The following is a 23,102-nucleotide window of genomic DNA, read 5'->3' as shown; positions in this document are numbered from 1 at the left end:
GAACTATATATGCCAGAACTTCTGGCCAGCAGGACCAAAAGGGATGCAGAAGCCATTGTATTCATCTAGCAAGGGTGGGCAGGTGTGTGGTCTTGAGCAAAGCAAGTGCTTGCGGTGGTCTCTAGACATTACCCCATGAGCCACTCGTGTATGCTGCATAGGCCTGGAGTGTGGGGCTCACGTCTCTCCCTGTGTTGTGCTGCTTAAGGCTGGGGCCGGGGTGATGCATGCAATGTCAAACTGTCTTTCCTGTCCTTTTCAATGTGTCATTTCTGATTTGTGCTATACCAGGTTCTGTACTCTCTCACCTGGTTTCCTTAGCTCTTATGAAGTTATTTTCATGTGTGGATAGTTGTTCAAAATGTTTCTGTGGGAGGATGAGTGCTAGAAAGTCCTACTCCACCACCTTGCTGACACACTGTCTTGCACTCTGCACGTACTAACTCACTGAATCCTTACAACTCCTCTGCGGTGGACAGTATTACCATCTCTGCTGCAGATGAGGAAAACTGCAGTGTAGGTTAGGCAAGTTGCCACGGTCACAAAGTTAAGTATTGGAAACAGCCAGTCTGGCTTCAGAGCAAGGGGTACAGGCTCAGACAGCCTGCAGGCCCGAGTTTAAATTCACAATCCATCAGAAACTTGATGTACAACTTGGGCAAGTCAGAATGTCTTTGGATCTCACTTTCCTAGTCCATAAAATGGAAGAGTTGGCCTGGATGACCTATAAGCTTCTTCCCCACAGCCCACCTACTCAACTGTTTTCCATTGCTCAATAATGCTGGGCAATGGCTTCACTGCCATGTACTGTCCTCAATCCCACCTCTGCCACTAGTCCTGCCATTCCCTGCCCTCAACCTGCCTGAACTGCAGCCAAGTGACCCTTTTAGTTAATCTCTAGTGTTTCCACGTCTGCAATATTGGGAAAATTCTTGTCCCTTAGAGATTCCAGCTTTTCTGTTCTGCTAGAATTTTATAGTGCGAGATGGCTTAAAATAGTGCTATTTTTATAGTACAAGAGACAACCACCTGCAGCATGGACATGTTTTGAGAATACAGAAATTATGTCAATATATTTGACAAGATGAATTCTGACTTGTGTCTCTTCAGTTGGCTTCTCCCATTTCCCCAGAATCTGGGTGTCACAATGGTCTGGGCAGACATGGAGGGAAATCAAGACACTCTTGGCCATTAGAAATGCTTTTATTTATAAAATAACTACTTAAATATAAACATCTCTAAATATAAACACTCTCACAAGACTCTTGCACTGCTGCCTTCTGACCACGATCAGCAGACACTGGATGAGGAGCCCTCGGGCGTCTCCCCAACTTGCCAGGAATTTAAGGCCAAACGCGCACTTGGAGGAGCAGGGCCTGTATCTTAAAGACAACATTCATAGTTTCCTGTTCCCAGGTGGGCTTCGTATCTGGGGAAGGTCTTAAAAATAAGAACCCCGCTAAAACAGAACTTCCAGGGGGAGAGTCTCAGTGTAAGGGGTTAGCAACTACCTTCCTGAGACTGGCAGGAGCTGTGACGAGGCACTTTGGAATCTATTTGGCCTTGAATGTGGTCTCTGAAGTGTGGAGGTTGTGGTAAAATAGAAAAATTTTTTTCCAAGTCTAGGATAAACTATAATACTTCTGGAACGGCTTATCCAAATTCAAATAAGTCACGTGTTGTATCTTCTGCATCTGTGGCTGTGACTGAGACCTCCATCTGCTCGCTGCAGAGCGGATACTTTTCGTGGACCGGCTGGAGCACAGTCAGTTACTGAGTCCAGGGGGCGAGGGCTACGCGACATCACCCACAGACTATAGAGAGGAGAGATGATTGTCAGAAAAGTGTATGATGACCGTGCCTAACTAAGGAAGAGAGCCGAGCCTTTAAAGACCCTAACCACTTCTGAAAAGAAGAAAGCGGCTGAATTTTGTATAACCAATCTGGGAATGCAGTGAAAGAAACAAAGATTACAGAAGGTAGGATTTTAGGGACCCTAGAAACCGGGGAGCATGTGTGTGACTGTGCTGGACACCGGAGGTGGCCCAGAAGCTCTGCTGCACTGGGTTTGGCACAGCCCTGGCAGACTCCTTGCCACGTGCAGAAGCACAGCCCAGAGGGCTCCCAGAGCCGTAACTCTTCTCTTCATCCAAGTCGGTGTCCGGTCAGCTGATCGTGGAGCACGGGGCCACCCCGAACTCAGTGTGGTGTAACCAATACCCACGTGTTCTAATGCTATAGCACGGCTTCCTGCAAACATAGGACACTGGGCTCCTGACTGGAAAGTTCTCACTTCCAAAGGCTGACCGCAGGGCTTGCCTCTCTTCTCATGGTCACTACGTCATGTGCAAAGCCCCAGGGCCCATTTCAGATTCTAGGAATTCTAGTGAACATCAAGGTTGACAACCCGATCGGGGAGAGAAGGCTCGTCCTGTGCCCCGCCATGCCGTGGTAAGCGATGCGGACAGGGCCTCTGTCTCGGGAGCAGGCGCCCTCTCAGGGGACCGTTGGGCCCCTTCAGACCGAAAGCAAAGGCAGCGAGGTCGGGTGGAAGGCAGAACTGGCTCAGGTGTACTCAGTTTTGCAGATATAACTGGAGGGAACATAGCCCTTCTTCCCGTTCACTTCGGCCAGCCACCACTCTGTATTTCCTGTAACGTCTTTGAACTCGAGGATCTTGAGTTTCTGATTGGCTGCCACACTCAGCTCGTTGGGGTTTCGTGCCTTGAAGGTATAGACGGCAAAATAGACCTGTACGAGGGACAGAAAGTGAGTTAGGAACCAGGAAGCCATTGCGAGCGACGCTGTCCAACAGAACTTCTGCATCTGCCCACGCATGGCTATGGAGCCCCTGAAATTCAGCTAGCGAGACGGAGGAACTGAGTTTTTAATCTTAGTTAATTTTAACTAACTTAATTTTAAATAGCTACCTATAGATGGTGGCTACCACAACGGACAGGGCAGATTCAAAGAAAGAAAATTCACCCCTTTTCAGTCTTTCAGATTTGTCTAAAGGGTGGAAGAAAGACTCTTCAGTTAACACACAGAAGTTATGAATTTAAAAAAACTAAAAAACAAACAAACAAACCCACAACTAACTTCAAAGCAAGAAGGGAGGCGCTGCTGGTGCCACAAAGATATGACGGCAAGCGAGGGGTGCCCAGTGATGGAGAAGCCAGGAGGCCCCTGGGGGCAGGAGAAGGGACACGTACTCGAGGACTGGGGCTTTCGGACCCGGGCAGGGACAGGAGGTGATGAGGCTAAGCTGCATTCCCTGCTCAAAGTCAGAATCTAAGAAAGGTCCATTTTTCTCCCTCAACATGTCTATACACTTGCTGGCTGGCAGGTGCAGAACGGGGAAGCCTGCCCTGGGCGGTAAGAGAAGCAAGTGTGCGCCAAGCTCCGCTGTGGCGCTGAGCTGAGGAACGTCGTGTGGGAAGTCAGAGCTGAGAAACTGGGGGAAAACCGGCTTCTGGAATCCAGACCTCAGCTGAGGCGACACCTCCACAACCCAAGATGTGACTGAGTCTTTCAACGAAGGTAACTCCTCTGGAGAGGAGCTCGGACAAATCTGATAACAAAACACACAAGGAAACTCACTGCTGTAAGAGCAACAAGTGGGTGAAGCAGAGATGCCTCAGCTGTGAATCTGAAAGTGGCTTTAAAATACGTAGGTTTCCAATGTTCAAGATAGAAAGGCATCTCCAAATTCACAAGACAGGAATAGGCCATTACAAAAAGAATGGGCAAAACTGAAACAGGCAGAATTTCATTTCTAAATTCTAGAAATAAAAATATGATTATGTGAATAAAACTAGGTTAAATAGCAGACTGAAGAATCAGTGAATTGGAAGAACGGGAAAAGTTTTCATCATGACACTTTAAATGTCCAATGACAAAACAGAAAGGGTCCAGGAATAGCTGTGCAGTGTCAGTCGTAGAAGGTGCTCACTCGTACAGCAGGAGTTTCCTTGTGTGCTTGATGACATCTGTCTGTGTTCTCATCTCCAGATCACCCCCAGGTCCCGGGCAAGCCTCTGCCCCGCCCACAGCATGCCTCCAGCCACCTGTGCCAGGGTGGCAAGTCAGGGATGCACTCACCTGGTTGCCTTCTGCCTCACTGCTTTGAGGCTCTTCATTTTTGTCTTCCAGAGGCTGGGGTGCTCTTGCACAGCCTTTTACGAGGTCTTTACCTTGCCCGTTTCGCCCCAGTATGGGGTAACCAACCGTTTCTGGATGCCTGGAGTTTCGGTAGCTCCTCAGGGTGGCAGCGGGTTGGTTTAGTTGGTTTGCATCTCTGGCTGGATCGGCAGAGTCCCCTGGCACAGGCTGAGAGGCGGAGTCTGGCTCTGAAGGGCATCTGGAAGGACCACTCTCTGAATTACTCAGGTTCAAGGATGCGCTGAGAGTTCCTTGGTCGCATTCCTTCAGTGAGGATGCATCTTGAGGCTGCTTCTGACAAGGCCCCGAGGTAAAGGACACGGCCATGCTGCCGGGGTTGAAGGTCAAGGTGCTGTTGCTGTTCTGCCGCAGGAACCTGGGGGATGAGCCGCTGTGCTCTGACTCGGTAGAGGAGTGGCTGCCCACGGAGGCGTCCGAGCGGCGAGGGTTGTAGGGCTTTAGGAAGGAGCTGTACACGAAGCCTTTGGTGACTACAGGAAGGAAAAGCAAACATCAAGAACTCTTAGCAGAAGGATGGGGCGAGTAAAGAATCAAAGCTCAGTCACTAGTGAAACACAGTATGAGATGCCTTGTGATGAAATGGCTTTAAACATCCAATCTCTGTCTCCCTTGATCTCTGATATATCTCCTCCCTCCCCCTCCCCCGCCCCACCAAAAAAGCCAGCACACAGTAGCCCCTGCACAAATATCTGCTGAATGAATGGGGGGAACCCCATGGGCACGTGGGGAGGGGAGATGGTCTAACTGCTGATCCTAACACTACGGGCTTCTTGCTACCACTTTACTTCTCAGGATCGAGCAGATAAAAACCCCAAGGACAAAGCAGCTTCTTGAACAGCTTGGAACTTTACAGAGGATGTGTCTGACCCCATCGGTGGCCGTCACCTGCTATCACCCTGGGAAGCTCCATCCCTTGCCCTTCCCATTTCCAACCTGTATTATTCTGTGTAAGCAGAAGTGGGGAGAGGAGGAAAAAAATCCACAAGATGCTTTTAAAAGAAACCAAGAAATGCTAAAATCTTTAGTACCGAGTGGTGTGTACGAAGTTATCTGTTGTACAGACCCACAATTCTTATCTAAACTCTTGGGGTCAGATGTGTTTTGGAATTCAGATTTTTTTGGATTTGGGGAGGGTAGTGAAGTACATATATACGCCCCATAGGGTCAGCACCCTATAAACAAATGTTTCTGTAGCAAAACAGATGACTATTCAGAAAGAAATCCTGTGATCTGCCCCAACCTGGATGAACCCGGAGGACATTATGTTAAGTGAAATAAGCCCGGCACAGGGAAACAAATACTGCATGACCTCACTCATGTGGAATCTGAAAAGGGTGATCTCATACAAGTACAGCAGAATAGCAGTTAGCAGAGGCTGAGGGAGGGGGAGAGGTTAGTCAACGGGTACAAAGTTACAGTTGGCTAGGAGGAACAAGTTCTAGTGTTCTATTACACAATAGCATGACTATAGCTAGTGATAAAGTATTATGTATTTCAAGATAGCTAGAAGAGATGATTCTGAATGTTAGCACCACAAAGAAATGATAAATATTTAAAGGAAGGATGATTATCATACAACATATGCATATATTGGGCCATCCTACTATACATGCCCCACAAATATGTATAATTATGTGTCAATTACAAATATTTCACATCACTGACAAACTAGGAAAGTTCTGATATCTTTGTATCATTCCTGCTTCTTTGACTCAGATTATAATCAAGCACTTAAAATATATGACTATTAACACCAGAAAGGAGAAGCTACAATTATAGTCTTAATGCATTTTCATCCAGGTTTTGACAAACAGGTTCTAAATTTTTGGAGCTGTGGAAAAAAGGATTATACTGGGTCTTTTAAAACACATCTCAGTTTTTTTTTTTTTAAGTGATTCCATAAATAGTCATGAGATATACTATTGTGGGGAGAAAACTCAAAAAGCAAACAAAGACCTATAGGTTTTTAATTCTCTCACACATGAATAATTTATAGAGGCTGGGAGAAGGCAGCTTATTCTATGGTTTACTCAGAACAGGCTGAGAAGGACCAGGGTCCCAGCAGGCAGGATTTACTGCCTGTAAGAGCTATAAAACACAGCAAGATCCATAATGAAAGCTCCTCTGGAATTTGTCAAAACAAAAACATAACCCCAAACAGGTTTTGTTTCAGTAATGACCTGGGCATTACATTCACCAGAGACAGATAAACTGTTAAGGTTACCTTTCCCTTTAATCAAAGACTCTTATGTTTTTTTCTGGCCTGGACAGGATTCCAGTATGGCCTGGACAGGATTCCAGTATAGCCAAAACCATTTAGTTACATTCACCTGACAATTAAAATTCTTACCTCCATTGTCAATCAGCCAGCGGTTCTGACTGCCCATGGGGTCCTTCTTTTTGATGACACCCACCAGGTCACCTTCCAACAGTGACACATCCAGGTCTTGAGCAGCATTGAAGTTCCGCTCTGCCTGGAAGAGCTTCTCAGGGGGATACCTTGCCAGGAGGGAGGCCCGGAGTTCTTCTGACTGTAGCATGTAACTCGGCTGAAAGGAAACCAGAGAGGTGCCACCAACAAAAAGCCTGCCCTGGCCATTACCCCAGTGGCTGTATCTAAACCCAACATGCACTCAGAGCCTCAGAAACAAGGCAATGACAATTAGCCACTTGCTACCCCCATTAGATGTTTCGTGACTGAGTCAGCCCACGGGGCTAGGTAAAAATCATCGTCTCTTAGGCAATGTTTTAGTGCCTTTGCAGCTATGAGAAAATTTAACAGTCTTATATCTGTTATCTTGTGACAAAAAATATAACTAAAATGTTATATAAATAATCAAAACATCTAAGTAATATTATTAGGTTAGTCTTATATTTTGCTACACGAATCTAAACAATTGAGATGTTCCCTATCTTGACCCATCTACAAAAACAATCAAAAAAAAAAAAAATAAAGGTGGTAACATAAATGTCTATGTGATTATATGGGGCAAAAATATAAACAAAGACATCAGCGGTCTTATAGATTATGAGCCCATGTAATCTGGTGCATCTTACCCTAATTTTTAAAATATAAGAAGAATTGAGCTCAAAAAATATAACTTCAGGTAAAAAAGCAGTCAGCCATTAACTGTTTGGCTGTATTACTTTTTTTAATACATGATCAAAAATAGAGGCCTGGCAAAACCAATATACCCTTAAATCAGTTCCCTTCACTAACTGATCACTGTATTAATATTAACTGTGTGGGACTAAGATCCAAGAATACTTTTCAGAGGGCAGCTTGGAGTACGTACGTATCAAGTGTGAGAAAAACTACAGGTGGTCGCCATCACAGGCTAGTAGGCACGTCAGTGATACTCAGTAAATGAGCATCTCCTTTTATTATGAAACACTTAAACTCCTGTGAAATCGTTAATCTGTAGAGACAGAGCCAGGTCTATCAATGTTGATGATGCTAGGTTACTTGTATAGTGCCTCCTACATGCCAGGTAATTTTTAAGTGCCTTTTATATATTACCTCATTTAAACCTCATAATAACCCTATGATATAGGTACAATTACCATCTGTGTCTTAGAGATGGAGGAACCAAGGCACAGATATAAGGAAGTTGTTCAAGGATATGCAATAAGTGTCAGATGCCGGGTGCAGTGGCTCATGCCTGTAATCCTAGCACTCAGAGGCCGAGGCAGGAGGATCACTTGAGCTCAGGAGTTCAAGACCAGCCTGAGCAAGAATGAGACCCCGTCTCTACTAAAAAAAAACAGAAAAAAATTAGCTGGGTGTGGTGGCACATGCCTGTAGTCCCAGCTACTCAGGAGGCCAGAGGATCGCTTGAGCCCAGGAGTTTGAGGTTACAGTGAGCTAGGCTGACACCACAGCACTCTAGCCCAGGTGACAGAGCAAGACTCTGTCTCAAAAAAAAAAAAAAAAAAACAAAAACAACCCAGTAAGTGTCAGTACCAGACTCTGAAGCCAGGGTTCTGGCTCCAGGGTGCCCACTCATAGCCACTAGGCTGTACTGCCCCCTCTAATTCCCTACTCACCAGGCCCAGGAGCGGCTTTCGAGCAGACTGGCGGTCAACGGTTTTCCTCTCAAATGGCTTCTTGGTAGCTGGAAGGGACTCTGGGAAGAAGGTGAAAACCTGGAGCTGCTGCAGCACTCTGCTGTGCTCCTCGTGGAAGATGGCAATGAGGTTCCCCTCCCTGCCGGCCTCTTTAAGTAACTGGAGTCCGTGGGAAGAGCAGAGATAGAGGAAAGAAGAGAACACAGGTGAGCGATGCCCAGGACTGACAAAGTCTCTTAGAACTACTGGAAGTTACAGCTCAGCTGCAGTTCGCTGTGAGCTACCCACACTGCAGCAAAGGACAAAGCTCCCTGGGGCGCTGCCAGGGCCAAGTTGGCTGGCTCTTCTTGGATTTGCTCCAGAGGGAAAGAGATGTTTAAAAGCCACAGATTTCATGGCACCATCAAGGGACCAAGAATTCCTGATGGACTTGTCCTAAGGACACATTTAATCTATCTAGTTTGGATAATTTCTCAAACAGCACTACTCTGCATTCCCAGAGAAATGGCAGGAGAGCTTCAGCGATGGCTTTCCCCCAGGAGGAGTAAGGAACTCACTGAAAGCAGGGGCTTCAACTGCTCCAGAGCCTGGTGCACGAAGTCGCAGTGGGCCTCGGCGTAGCCGTGGACGCAGCTGGTGAAGAGGCCCTGGGCGTACTGGTGGAACTTGGGCAGCTCGTCCAGCAGCTGCGCGTTCAGGGCCTCGTAGTTGTTCCGGGCAGACTGCAGCTCCTCCAGGGTCTTCTTGTCCTTCAACTTCTCTGCCCGCTCTGTGCAGTTGTAGAAGTCCAGGAGCTTGTCAAAGCGCTTCTGAACCAGCTTGTGGGGCCCTGTAAACATGCTCAGTAACTGATTTAAGGGAGAGATGACAAGCCGCTCTGTCCTCTCCTTCTGTAGGGACGAGAAAGGCATGTTGCTCAGTGTCCCGTATTTGTGATTCTCCAAAACACTCCTAAGGCTGACTTTATTGTGCCCGGTATAGCTGCTTTGCTCCTAGTGTACAAGCTAAGCCCATGCCTTTCCACGATGGTGTTCTACTGACTCAGCACTAGACTCGATGCTACTTACGTATTCCACAAAACTTTCCGACTGATACTTCATCCAACAATTCCCACACACCAAAGAGTTTACAAAATATGCTAACCCCAGTTTAACTCCTTAATTAGTAAATGCTAAACTGCACATTGATATGATGTGTGCATAACATACCAGATATGACAATTTATCTGGTAATATTTGTTATATGTAATAGCTGTCTATATTGGGTGAATTTAACATAAACCTGGGGTACAGTAACTTTCACACACCCATAAAACATTTTCTAATCATAACTACTTGGTAATACCTGTTTTCACTTTTCAAAAATCTTTTTTTTTTTTTAAGAGACAGAGTCTTGCTCTGTCACCCAGGCCGGAGTGCAGTGGCACGATCATAGTTCACTGCAACCTCAAACTTCTGGGCTCAAGTGATCCTCCTGCCTCAGCCTCCCAAAGTGCTGGGATTACAGGCATGAGCCACCATGCCTGGCTGAATTTTTCTCTTTAATTCTTTCTATAGGAACAGATATTGAGGGTACGGTATTGAATATATAAAGAACATAAATAGGTACCTAGTAGCATCTCATTAAAAATAATTTACTGTTAGAACACCCGTGAGCTCCCCAAGTATGCAAGTCTTCAGCCTCAAGCCATTCAGAGATCTCTAAAACTGTCAAACCCTACCCATTTTTTTCAACTAGCAATTAAACAATCCCATATGTATTTATCTAGAATTTCCCAAGCAATGTGGCCCTTAATACTTTCTTTGCAGTTCGTACCATCTCAAAGATTTGGTAACATCTTAACTGCATTCCCAAATATTCCTTTTCAAGTTCTTATTCCTATGTTTGCTTTCTTTTGATCAGAGTTATCAATACTGATGCTGGATTGAACTTGCTCGTTTTCCTGTATCCTCTGAATACAAAAAAATGCATCTGAATAATACAGGTCCTACCTGTCCCTTTAATTGAAAGTGTAGATGAAAGTTTAATTGAAAGGTTTGATATGTTCTGAATATGAAACCTGGATACGAATATAGCTAAAACACAACTATACGGGTACACAGGGCATGTGTCTGTGGAACTGACTTTTGCAGGAGCTGGTATCTAAGATGACCTCAGGAAGGGGGGCCAACCTTTGAGGAAAAGTCACTTACAAAATTTGTGAAGAGCTGGTCGCTGATGTAGCGATGCACCTTCTCAAACTGCTCCAGGTCTCGGTGGCCCCTCTCCATGCACACGTCCCACATGCTCACGGCAGCCACCACTTTGACACACGCCGACTCCTGAAGCCAGTTAGAACAGACACGAGTAAGAACAAAGAGAACATTCCAGCCTCTAACGTTTACCCTGTATAGCAGTCTGGGTCCCATAACTCAACATTTTCTCTCCAGTACAGTATTTTCATTTTGAAACAAGCACACTCTTGTAAACTATGATTTATGGGGGCACAGAAAAGTCCAGGACTTTAAATCACAGAAAAACTGGTGAGAACTTTTACCATCTCTTTAGCATTTCCCTATGTGTCTAATGTGAGGGTTTCTTAATTCACCAAAAAGTAAATGATCAAATTAGAACCAAGATGAATCCTACAGGATTATGACCGATCACCTCTCCTCGCTCAAGTCTTGGCTCATGCCGTCACATCACCTTCTCAAAGACAATGGCCCCAGCACCCTCTGAGAATCACACCCTTGATGGGTCCCCTGACGCTGGGACTCCCGAGGGCTCTTTCCTCTCTGCTTTTGCTGAATACGTGAGTGGCTACACAGTCAGCCCCTTCTGACCGATCACGACAGTTTGAATCCCAACCTGGGCTTCTTTTTTTTTTTTTTTTGAGACAGTCTCTCTCTGTTGCCCAGGCTAGAGTGAGTGCCGTGGCGTCAGCCTAGCTCACAGCAACCTCAAACTCCTGGGCTTAAGCGATCCTACTGCCTCAGCCTCCCCAGTAGCTGGGACTACAGGCATGCGCCACCATGCCCGGCTAATTTTTTCTATATATATTTTAGTTGCCCAGATAATTTCTTTCTATTTTTAGTAGAGATGGGGTCTCACTCTTGCTCAGGCTGGTCTCGAACTCCTGACCTTGAGGGATCCACCCGCCTCAGCCTCCCAGAGTGCTAGGATTACAGGCATGAGCCACCGCGCCCGGCTCAACCTGGGCTTCTTGGGATTTTCTTTGGCTACCTCACACAATGCTGGGCTTTTGCCATTTTTAGTTTAAATTTAGGGAATGTCCATTATTTTGATATTAACACAAATAAAATCTAAATAGACTAAATAGTACATTAGTATATCTCAAGGGTAAACAAAGTCCCTGAGCTAAAACTATCAGTGTCTCATACATTGGTGTGATGTTTTATTTTCATAACATTTTTAGACTTTTGTCCTTAAGTCTTGTATCTGTACATTTAAAGCCAGTGCTTTGTCAGAAAGGTAAACTGGGGAATGTTCCTAGTTCCTCTCAAGAGGGTGACCTAACGTGAAACATGATGTCCTCTTAATTTCTTTTACAGGAATGTTGTAAAGTCCCAAAACAGCCCCTATGCCAATGTAGATACCAGATTATGTAGTCAATGTTCCTCAACTTATGGTCTTGCTGGTACTGTATTAGTCAATCTATCTAACTATTATTTGGCAGGGCTTTCCATTTTATGTCAGTGACAAAACTGTTCAACATACTCTCTTAATTTTTAACGTCAGCAGTCAGAACCAAACTGACCCATCCATCAGATGGCTGTCAATGTTACGTAAGTCCTACCTCAAAATGCTATCCGCCATTGCTACAGAGATGAGCCTTTTAAGGGCTGGAAGCTCAGGTACAAACTTGCTATGCATTGAGAAACACACAGAGAAAATAGCCAACAGAGGTTATCAGAATTAGAGGGCTTGTAGGAGAAAGTCTTAAGTGGCAAGACAAAGGCATATACTTGATAGTTGCCCCAATATTGGATTTTTTGTTTGTTTTTAGAGATGCGGTCTTGCTACATTGCCCAGGCTGACCTTAAACTCCTGGGCTCAGACAATCCTCCTGCGTCTGCCTCCTATGTAGCTGGGACTACAGGTGCATGTCACCACACCTGGCTCATGCCCCAATTTTTTTTTTTAATTATTAAAAACCTTTATTAACAGGTGCTTATAGTCAGTAGACTTTCTTTTAGAAAAATCAAGTTGTAAACTTTTATTACCAATTACAAATGAAGTTCTTAAAAATCTCAATTTGACTAGATAGGAAACAATTTAAAAACCCTTAAAGGCGTATTGAGAAAAACTGGGCTTTTTAAAAAACACATTAGTTATTACCGAAAAAGATGTATTTAGGTAAAAATAATAAAAACTCCATGCTGCACAGATAATGCAGATAGTTCTAGTTATGCGGTCAACGCGCAAACAGCAAGCACTTAAGGTCTTCAGCTCCAATCTTCTGTCCATTTCTTATTGCTGGAATTTCATATTCATTTCTTCTTGTTGGATGACTAAACCAGATGGCATAGGGATGGCAAGCTGGCATTTGCTCAGCCCCGCCTGCTCAGCCTTGGGAGCAGACAAATTCTTAACTAGTGGGTCGGCTGCTTTTGTCTCTGCCATCTTGTGCTTTAGGGTTTTCTGGGCATCTGCATTGGTAACTGAAGTTGTGGCGGTACCACACTGAGGCAGCTGCTGACCTTGGGTCTCGTCTCCTTGATTCTCTTTATCCTCTTCATTGCCGTGCTCTCTGCATTGTCTTTGGCGAGGGCCCCTGCGGAATCGTGGTCTGTAACCCGATACATGTTCTGTCTTACTGGTCTACCTTGTTCTCCTGCACCCTGGTTGTCAGGACTCTACATCACTTCTCCCTGCACAGGAGGGCTGGAAGACTGTGGTCAATGCCCACAGAGTCTCCGCACTTAGTAAGGTGGGAACCTTCGCCTGCAGTAGGGCCAGCGTTGTTGGGTCTGGCCTTCAGCATTCTCTGATCCCTCATTCTTTTCCCCACTCTCACTATTCTGGTAATTCTTCTGGCAATCGCATGGAGGATCCCTGCAACATGGATAGCATCCAAAATGGTTATGGTCTACCACATATTTACTGCCCTGAACTTGAACTCCACCAGTGCCTGTGATATTTCCTGTCTACACACCGTTTTCTCCTTCAACAACATCAAACTCCACAGTCTGTCCATCTCCTACCCTGAGAAGGTACTTCCTGGGGTTATTCTTCTTGTGTGACATGTGGTTGAATGTTGCCTTGCAAGAGGAGTGGCCTGTCTCTAGTGACCAATCTCAGCTGCTTAATCACAAGCATCCTCATCATTTCATCCAATTGCTTGCAGTAGACATCCACTGTAATCCATTGACCAGGTTTCATGAAGCTGTAAGGGATAATACTGGTGCTGGATCACCAGACACCACTAGCTTTTTTTTTGATGAATATCTGGTTTTAGACTGTGTTTTGGCACTTCATCTTTATCCAACCCCTGTGCCAAATGCTTGTGATTGCAAAAAGAATCCATTTTTCATCACATAACAATACACTGTAGAAATGGTTTGCCTTTATGTCATGACAGCAAAGAAAGGCAAGCTTCAAGACAATTTCTCTCTTCTGATGCTCATTTAATTCAAGCGGTACCCATCTGTCCAGCTTTTTTTTTTTTTTTGGAGACAGAGTCTTGCTCCGTACCCTGGGCCAGAGTGCTGTGGCGTTAGCCTAGCTCACAGCAACCTCAAACTCCTAGGCTTAAGCAATCCTACTGCCTCAGCCTCACAAGTAGCTGGGACTACAGGCATGCGCCATCATTCCTGGCTAATTTTTTCTATACATTTTTAATCGTCCAGCTAATTTCTTTCTATTTTTAGTAGAGATGGGGTCTCGCTCTTGCTAAGGCTGTTCTCGAACTCCTGACCTCGAGTGATCCTCCTGCTTTGGCCTCCCAGAATGCTAGGATTATAGGCATGAGCCACTGCACCCAGCCCAAAGGATCTTTTTTAAAGGAAGTTATTTATTTTGTAAGATCATATTTTCATGTGTAAGGGACAGGGGAATAGCATATACTTAAATCCATAGAGAAATCAGAGATAAGAACGGAAACGATTCTAGTCCTGGTTCTGACTTCATGAAGACAGCACTGCCTGAGGCCAGGAAAGACCCTGGCCTGCCTCATCTTGGCTTCTCAAGTTCTCCAAAGCTACCTACAGTTCTAACAACTTTAGAGGCCTCCTGTAGCAACTTAATAAATTAGGAGCTAAGACGATCAGAAAGCACACTTCCACTGGAATATTCTCTTACTCTTACCATTTCATCTACTGCTTCTTACTCTTTTGTCTTTCCTGCTGTATTCAATATTCAATCTTCAAACTGGTTTTGACAAAACAAACTGTAACAAGTGGTTCTTACATCATTGGGTAGAGTAGACTTAAGAAAAGGTGTGTAGGGAGAAGAGTGATGAAGACTGAAAGGAGGGAGGAAAGAGCTGCGCCACTGTAAAATTAACACCACGGCGTTGATCTTCTAAATGTTGTTTAACACACTGACTGTCATGTGAGTTGTATTTAACTCAGGTTAGTTTTGAGCCCAGGGCCTCATGAAGAAAAACCCTGCAGTTGGTTCATGAAATCTTACTTGCTGATGTTCTTATTGTTACAATTAATAATGACAATTTAATTCTAAAAATGTAGATTGCCTTACATATAACTCATGCACAGAAAACAATACAAAATAACAAATTAGAAAGGATCATTTTGTTTTAATAAAACACCATGACCCCAGGGACAAATTATTTTTCTAGCGTGGCAGTCAATGTGTTAACTTTTATATAACCTAATATAAATCCCAATAAAAAGTATGTGGTGGCATGATGGTTCTGAGTCAGGATTACTCAGCACTAATTAAACAACATGATAGATGAACAGGACAGGGGACAGAATTACACCATATGTGATTCTAACGAGGGTGACGTCGACTCTCACCCGGATATGCTGGAGGTAGAGAGACAGGTCTCGGATAAAAGACTTAATCAATCTTTCTTGCATTCGGAAGTTCTTTTCTGTTTCTTCGAACGCTTCATCTTTTATCTGTTCAAAATAAACAAATGCTGTTAGCAAATTTGGACTCTCCCTCAATCTATCTTATTGGCAAAAGTAGCTCTCTTAAAAGCATCTTCAATTTCAATTTTAAACTTCTGATGTTTCCCTGGATCATACTGAATTGAATTGAGTTCAAACACCGCTAGGTGGCTTTGAAACACCTCCAAAATACACACAGGCCTTCCTACCTTCAAACCTTCTTTCCCTCTGCTCCTGATGCAGACCTCTGCTCTGGCCGCACTGCCCTCCTTCACCATTCCTGGCACCGCCACGTCTGTTGACCTCAGGAACATCCCTTGAGAGGTTCCCCTGCCTGGCAGGCCCTCCCCTCTCCCTGTGCCAAACCTGTCCTCTTCCTGGAAGGCTCCGATTAAATCTCAGGCCAACATGAGCTCACTCTCATGGAGCTCTTGTTTTTCTAAATACAACAGCATTTAGAGAACAAAGTGCAAAACTTAGCAACTAACTATTTTGTGGCTCATATTTTCCATCAGTTGTATCATGTAGGCATGGTATAGTAGAATGATGTCTAGAGACTTCAGGTCAACTCTCAGCATTGTTGATAAACTATCTGTTTTTTAAATCAATCTCTTACACTTATTTGTAACAGAAGGTATCCAACTAGGTGATCTCTTAAATCCCTTCTAGCTTACTATGTCTACAATTTTAGTTCTGTCTTCCCAAATAGATTTTAAGCTCCTCAGGTGTGTTGGAAACCACAATATTATATGTTGACTAACATGGCCTCCTAATTTGCCTTTGTACACATTATAAGCAGCTCACCAAGGCCCAAACGCAGGGCTGGGGGTGGAGTCACACTGTCAGTAGCTGCAGGCCCCAAGTCTACCGGCTGAGCAAAACCAGAGGAGGCCTACAAGGGAACCACACCCATGGACGCCAGGCGGGCTGCCCCGTGGAGCCCCAAGAAGCTGTCAAACACGTGCTGAGCCTTCCAGCGCGGGGATCTCACCTGGGGTGCAAAGCCAGTGAGGTGCTTCAGGTGACTGCTAACTCGGTTGGATTTCTTGATGATGGAGTGGATGTTCAGTTTGGAAATCTTCTCCATAAGGCTATCTTCATCACCCTTCCGGTACTTGAGGACTAGGGAGTGAATGGAAAAAGCACTTTCCTGAGCATGGATCTATTATAAAGTGAGCATGAAATGAGACTAACAACCCACACTGGGGCTGGTGCTCATCGTCAATGAGCTTACGATTGAGCAGACAAAACATTAATCCAAATAATAATATGGTATGATATCTGAGGCACAGCGGAGAGACACCGTGAGCAGTTGGGAGGAGGGCTAAGGTCGAGGAGGGAAGGTGGCAGAGGTGCGAGGGAAAGAACATAAGATCTGGAGTCAAGGACCTCTCAGTCCAGAGCCTGGGTCTGCTGCTTCTTCAAGGTCTGGCCTTAAATAAGCCATTTTACTTCTTTGAGCCTCATTTTCCTCTTCAGTAAAAAGCAGAAAGTAATACTTGCCTCATAAGACCATCTTAAAAGGTTTCATATAGAAATAAGATACTCATATCCAATGGTCTCTGTCACACAGTAAAGTGCTGTACAGCAGTATTTGATTAACTTCCATGCCACCCATTAGACACCCCCTGCAGAACAGTCCAGAGAGCAAAGTAGAAGGGCACCAAGCGGAAGACCGGGTGGCAGCAAAAAGGCCCTGCTGCAGAAGAGCCAACGGAAGGGGCTGGATGGCCAGAGAGCTTTAGGAGCCACAGGCAACATCCCATACTGATGTGGGTATGTGGCTGAAGTAAAAGACAAAGATAACGGTTTTAGATAACGGTTTTAGATAACTGTAGATGAAAAGTGTGGAAAGGAGCAGAACGACAAAGAGGTTATACTATACTACAGATTCTTGAGGATATGAATAAGTCAGTTGAGCACAGTCTCCATGCTGTAACTCACTGAGTGCTCAAATTAGGGCCTCGGAGAGATTTGATGAAAGAGAAAAAAGGGTCAGTTTATTCTGTGTTGTAAAGAAGGAGGGGTGGATGGACCGTACGGCGTTGGGAGGGCACATGAGGAAGCAGTCGTGCCAGGGAGGCAGGTCACTGGGGTAGGCAGGAATGGTGGGACCCACAGAGATGGGCAAACTGGGGTTTTCTAAAAAAAAAAAAAAAAACACACAAAAAGTCCTAACTCTAGTGGAGGCAGTAAGACACATGGAGAAAACAAATCTGAGCATGGATTGGAAAGAAGTGCCCTAAATAACTTGACAAGGGAATCTCCCAAGCTTGAACTCTTCTGAGCGATCAACCATTCTCAAATCTGGCTTCGTATGTGTTGGGCAAGGCTCTGATTGCTACAAGCTTTATTACAGATGCCTATTTCCAATAGTGCACAGTTGTGCTTTTGTTATTATTTCTGCCCTTTTTTTCATATCACATTTCCCCCAAATTCTACTACCATTTCTTCATCTCAGCCCTAGTCTACCTACCATCTTGTCTAAATCTTGAGAATTCTTTTATTTATTTATATATTTTTTTGAGACAGGGTCTCACTGTCACCCTGGGTAGAGTGCAGTGGTGTGATCACAGCTTACTGCAACCTCAAATTCCTGGGTTCAAGTGATCCTCCTGCCTCAGCCTCCCAAGAAGGTAGGACTACAGGAGTGTGCTACCACACCCAGCTTATTTTTTGATTATGTTTTTGTAGAGACGGGGTCTTGCTGTGTTGCCCAGGTTAGTCTTGAACTCCTGGGCTCAAGTGACCATTCTGCCTTGGCCTCCCAAAGTGCTGGGATTACAGGTGTGAGCCACTATGCCCAGCCTAATTATTAATAATTCTTTTGAGAAGGAAACCAATCTCAAAGGGCATACCATCTTTTCTGCAGTTATGCTTTTCTTACCCAGATCCTTTCGACGTTTATATTCGTTAATGTTAACATTGATTTCCTTGACTGCTAGGACTGCATTGGTTAAAGGCACTTTATCTGGGTGGGATTCTGGGGTGGAATTCAGCAGCTCCATCAGCAACAGTGGGTAACGCATTACCCTCTGCACTGGTTTGATGAGGAAGGAGCCCAGGTTAATATAATTTGTGCATCCCCTATAAAAGAAGGAAAAAAAGACTCCAGTCAGCTCTCAATAATACAGTGCCTATGTGTTTGTTCTTCTTAGGTATAGCTCTGTTCTTTTACCCTACTTTCTAATTTCATTCATTCAACAAATATTTACTAAGCATTTAGTAAACATGAGGTACTATTCTAGGTGCTGGGGCTCTAACAGTGACCACAAAGGCCCTGCTGTGGTGGAAGAAGACAGGCAACAAACAAACACGGTGGTAAGTGCTATGAAAAAAACACAGCAAAGTGAGCCTACTTCTAGGTTTATCTACAAAGGAAGAAGATATAGTCAGTCTTTTAAAGGTCAGGAAAAATCCACTGAAGAAACAAGTTGCTACATCAAGTAGCAACGGAACTTACCATTCGTTGTACAGGCTCCTACAGCGCAGTGGGCAGGGAAAGAAAAGAGACAGCTTATTAGAGACATGCTGATTTTCACATTCTTCTCAGAACATACCTGTTAGTTAAGCAAACAAAAATCACATGCAATAAAAAGGAAATTATATCAATGGTGGCATATCTAAAAAAAGTTAGTAAGCCCCAAACTTTACTTTGATCTACTTATCCATACATTATACCTTTAGAACTTGCCTCCCTGAGACCAGGAGAATCACACCCCATGTCAAGAATGGTTTGTACTTGGTCTTCTCACCTGTGCTCTTATTCATTTGGCCTAGACTATCTTCCTGGCTGCTGCTTACCTGAAAATGCTAACCTAATCCTTTGTATATATACATAAAAGTGATTTAAATAGACAAAAATATAAGCAGGAAGCACTTAAGATTTCCATGATACATAATGGGAAAAGGACAAGTTACAGAACAGGACATATATCATTTATGTTTAAAATAAGGCAGATAGATGTCATAGAAGGTCCACATGTACACACAGGGTAACTTCTAAAAGGCAGAACTAAAGAGCTACGGTGGAAATGAAGTGTTGGAACGCCTACTTAAGATCTGCCAAGGAGTCCTGAAGATGCTTCTGGATCTTCTCATCCTTCTCATAGATCTCCAGCAGTGAAATGGCCTCGTCGTGATTCTGGCAATAAACCTTGTACGTGCCCTCAAGCTCATCCCGGTGATCAAGAAACACAGGTCCTTTGGAATGTATACAGACATACAGTGTTCTGAGTAACTTTCTTCTCAGTAGCCTAAATACAAGGTACGTAGCCAAAATTTAGTAGCAACTAAATCCTATTTATTATAAGAAATAAGGGTATCCATCAAATTAATAAGAAACTTCCAGGTAATAGCTTAAAGTTGTAATCATATAAAGCAAAATTTAGGGAACCATGTCATCCATGTGTTTATTTTTTAGAACACAAACACACACACACAGCTGGCCCCTGAAACAGAGCCTCCTGTCCCTTTCTAGTTAGGCAGAGCAAGGCATCTGCAAGCGCTGTCCCTGTAGGCATGTGGTCAGGAGCCCACAGGGATCACCTCACTTTCTCATCTCCAGGGAAAATTAAAGAAGGCTCCTTCTACAGCAGCGGTTTCTAACTTTTTCTTTATGCATAAATGAAATACATATGTCTACAAATAACATGTATTATATTCAAATATCTATAATATAAAAAAATCCCAAATCTGTGATTTAATAACATGTACTTCCTTATAAGTCACTAAGTCACCAAATGCAGCAATGAATCCAATACTCCCCACACTTTCACAGTATGATGAGTGACATACACTGGTAACACTGTTTGCTTCTGGTTGGGTATTATTGAAATTTCATGATATCTGCAACAGCCTAACGTGATAGGAACATGTGACTTCAGCTGGTGACGGTCACAGGTACTGCTAATACTATGTGGTTTAGTCCCGATAATAAATGTTAAGTTTTAGTTAGAAATAGTAAAAATAGGCCAGGTGTGGTGGCTCATTCCTGTAAACCCAGCACTTTGGGAAGCCAAGGCAGGAGAATCACTTGAGGCCAGGAGTTCAAGACCAGCCTGAGTAACCTAGAAAGACCCCATCTCTACCAAAAATAAATTAGCTGGGCATGGTAGCACATGCCTGTAGTCCCAGTTACTGGGGAGACTGTGGCGGAAGCATTGCTTGAGCCCAGCCTAGGCAACAGAGTGAGACCCTATCTCACACAAACAATTGGTTCTTCCTCTTGCCCTTCCTTCCTTCTCTCAGTAAACTCAATCCTTCCTTCTTCATCTTGTGGTGCTCCACAGAAAAGTCCTCTCATCCTGGTTCTCCCTCAAATACGATCCTGCTCACGGCTTCCTCTCCAACTGCTCCCACCAGCTGCGCAGCTCATAGCCCCGCACATAGCCCCGCACGGAACCCCACCCCTTTCTCTATGGTGTCGCCTGTTCTCTCTGCTGTGTCCTACAGAGACCCCTATTCTTGCGCAAATCTGTTTCTACTTAATTTCCTTAATTACGGTTTCTTTCTGTAAGAAAAACTTCATTTTTTCCATAAACATCACCTCACGCCACCTTGTCTGCTCCTGCAGCCTGACAGCACGGTGGCAGGAGTGGGGCTGCCTCCTTTTTGATCTTCACAGCCACTCTGGAATCCCTGAGCCACCAATGTCTTTGGTTTTTTTTTTGAAGACAGAGTCTCACTGTTGCCCAGGCTAGAGTGCTATGGCATCAGCCTAGCTCACGGCAACCTCAAACTCCTGGGCTCAAGTGATCCTCCCGCCTCGGCCTCCCAGAGTGCTAGGATTACAGGCGTGAGCCACCACACCTGGCCTCACCGATGTCTTCTTTACCTCGTCTCACCATCCTACATTTGCCTGCCTTGTTCTCTTGCGTTTTCCTGTTCCTTACCTGCATTCTTAGAACGTTCTCTATCAGACAGATGATTATTCACGCTCCTCAATTCGCTGCTCTTCACCCACCCTGATGGTGACTAGTCCATGTCAACTACAAGCTAGCCAAGCTACACCTTAATCTCCAGTGTTTTCAAACTGTAGGTCATGAAATTTACTTAATGGGCCATGATCTGAATTTTTTGATGAAATAAAATGGAATAGAAAACAAAATATCAGAAAACACTGGACACAATAAAACTAAGCACAGACATACATACAAAAACATGTATCCTGGGTCATTATGTACAACACTTCTTTCTGTGGGACGTGCTTATAATAACGTAAAAGCCAGCCCTTTCCACCTTACTACTGCATACCCGGAGCCCCTGGTGCTTCCTGCTCATCCTCTAACTCAGTGGTTCCACAAAGCTTTAACTTGCCTTTCTCTAACTTCTCAGAACCTTATCAGATGTCCAAAATTTTGTCCTTTATTAATTCCCCACTGAACGCACTGCCTGGCCTTCTGGGGGAGACTGGGCCATCCCACACCGTGTGCTCGAGTGGCCTCGGCTTCCCCCACGCACTCACTGCACCGCCCGCCTCCCTCCTCTGCCGCGCTAGTCCTCTGCCTCAGTTCTGGGCCTTTCCGTTCTTAGAACTCTCCACCACTTTCCCATAAGTGTTTTCAACATGCCTAAGTCTGCTGCCCAATTCCTTGTTTCATGTAGGACAAGAAGAGAAGAAAAAAATATAAACACAGATCTTACGGGGGTGGGATTACGGATATAAGATTAATGGCAGCCAGGAGGCCCACTGCAAGGCCTTGCAAGGCCAATGCTATGTGTCGCTTAGCAGTGTGTAACCCGGCTGGGGCTTTCCAGGAGACAAGACCACCTCAGCACTGATGCAACTCTCACAAACCTTAACACAAAGCTGACTTTCACAAGACTAGCTCGAACTCCCTTTGTGAAACAGGTACTTGATAGCTGACCCAGACTGAATGCTGGTATAAAAAAGGGGGAAGGATCTCCCCAAACTCTGAGGATGGTCTCTGGACGGACAGGCAGGTGGTCATCTGACCCCTGACAGTATCCGGCCCATGCCGCCAGCCTGTTCCTGCCATCCGCCTTCTAAGAGTACTACGAGAATAAACCGCTTGAACATCAGATGGCGTCTAAGACTCATCTCTGACAGGAACTTGACTGAAGAGACATCACCCCTGGGGAAACTGAGGGCCCTGAACATAATAATAGGTAATAAAATAAATTGGAAGAAAAATGAGTAATTGCTTATAATTAACCCCTTTTAGATGCCAGCCAAATTCCTACCATTTCTTTCATAATTCAAAGACCTACACATACTTATCTCAAATGGCTTATAAAATCTTATAAATTGGCTTTTATGCTTTATCATTACATTAAAACTGGGTCATCATGACTTCCTTCAGCTCAACTCAATGTGTGCTTCTCCTTCCTCAACCTCCCTGACCCCTCTAGTTAGGCCGAGAGCAAGGACTCCAGGCTTCGCTTTCTCTAGCCATCCCAGAAAGTGCGAGACACACAGCTCTACTCTGTATAGAGGCTCATAACATGAGCCTGGATGACAGAAAGACCTGAGTTTGAATGCAGTCCCGTTGATTACTAGCCACAAGACCTTGGGCAAATTACCTTCTAAGTCTCAGCTACCTCATCTGCAAAATAAGACTAAGGGCAGCTAGACCTCAGAGGGCTGTTGTAGGGAACAACTGAGACCCAGCTTGGCGTATCTCGAGAGGGTGTGTAGAAACATTGCCGTGTTGCACTCCTATAGAGTGCAGAGGGCAGTGCCCTGGTTTTGTTGCTCTGTCTACTCTTCTCCCAGATGAGCCAGGTAAACACTGCCTAGTCTAAACCAACATC

At 44.6% G+C, this 23,102-nt stretch overlaps 1 protein-coding gene and 1 pseudogene across 7 annotated transcripts in view; both read right to left on the bottom strand.

Moving 5' to 3' along the window:
* Positions 1–1,187: 1,187 nt before the first annotated feature.
* Positions 1,188–23,102, bottom strand: part of LOC123650139 (dynamin binding protein) — a 104,977-nt gene continuing 83,062 nt past the window's right edge. For all 7 annotated transcript variants that reach the window (XM_045568648.1, XM_045568651.1, XM_045568646.1 and 4 more), the window contains 11 exons: positions 19,382–19,529; positions 18,790–18,807; positions 18,214–18,413; positions 16,318–16,448; positions 15,231–15,335; positions 10,443–10,571; positions 8,808–9,140; positions 8,230–8,409; positions 6,533–6,731; positions 4,102–4,652; positions 1,188–2,751 (listed from right to left, as the gene is read on the bottom strand). In XM_045568648.1, the coding sequence (XP_045424604.1) occupies positions 2,566–2,751; positions 4,102–4,652; positions 6,533–6,731; positions 8,230–8,409; positions 8,808–9,140; positions 10,443–10,571; positions 15,231–15,335; positions 16,318–16,448; positions 18,214–18,413; positions 18,790–18,807; positions 19,382–19,529 (2,180 nt within the window). In that variant the 3' untranslated portion in view covers positions 1,188–2,565. The remainder of the gene's footprint in view (positions 2,752–4,101; positions 4,653–6,532; positions 6,732–8,229; positions 8,410–8,807; positions 9,141–10,442; positions 10,572–15,230; positions 15,336–16,317; positions 16,449–18,213; positions 18,414–18,789; positions 18,808–19,381; positions 19,530–23,102) is intronic.
* On the bottom strand, positions 12,566–13,740 carry LOC123650142 (annotated as a pseudogene).

This window comes from Lemur catta, chromosome 14 (genome assembly GCF_020740605.2).
Source record: "Lemur catta isolate mLemCat1 chromosome 14, mLemCat1.pri, whole genome shotgun sequence".
In the NCBI taxonomy this organism is placed as follows: Eukaryota; Metazoa; Chordata; class Mammalia; order Primates; family Lemuridae; genus Lemur; species Lemur catta.
Note: the sequence above shows the minus strand (reverse complement) of the source record. Positions and strands in the feature narration are given on the sequence as shown.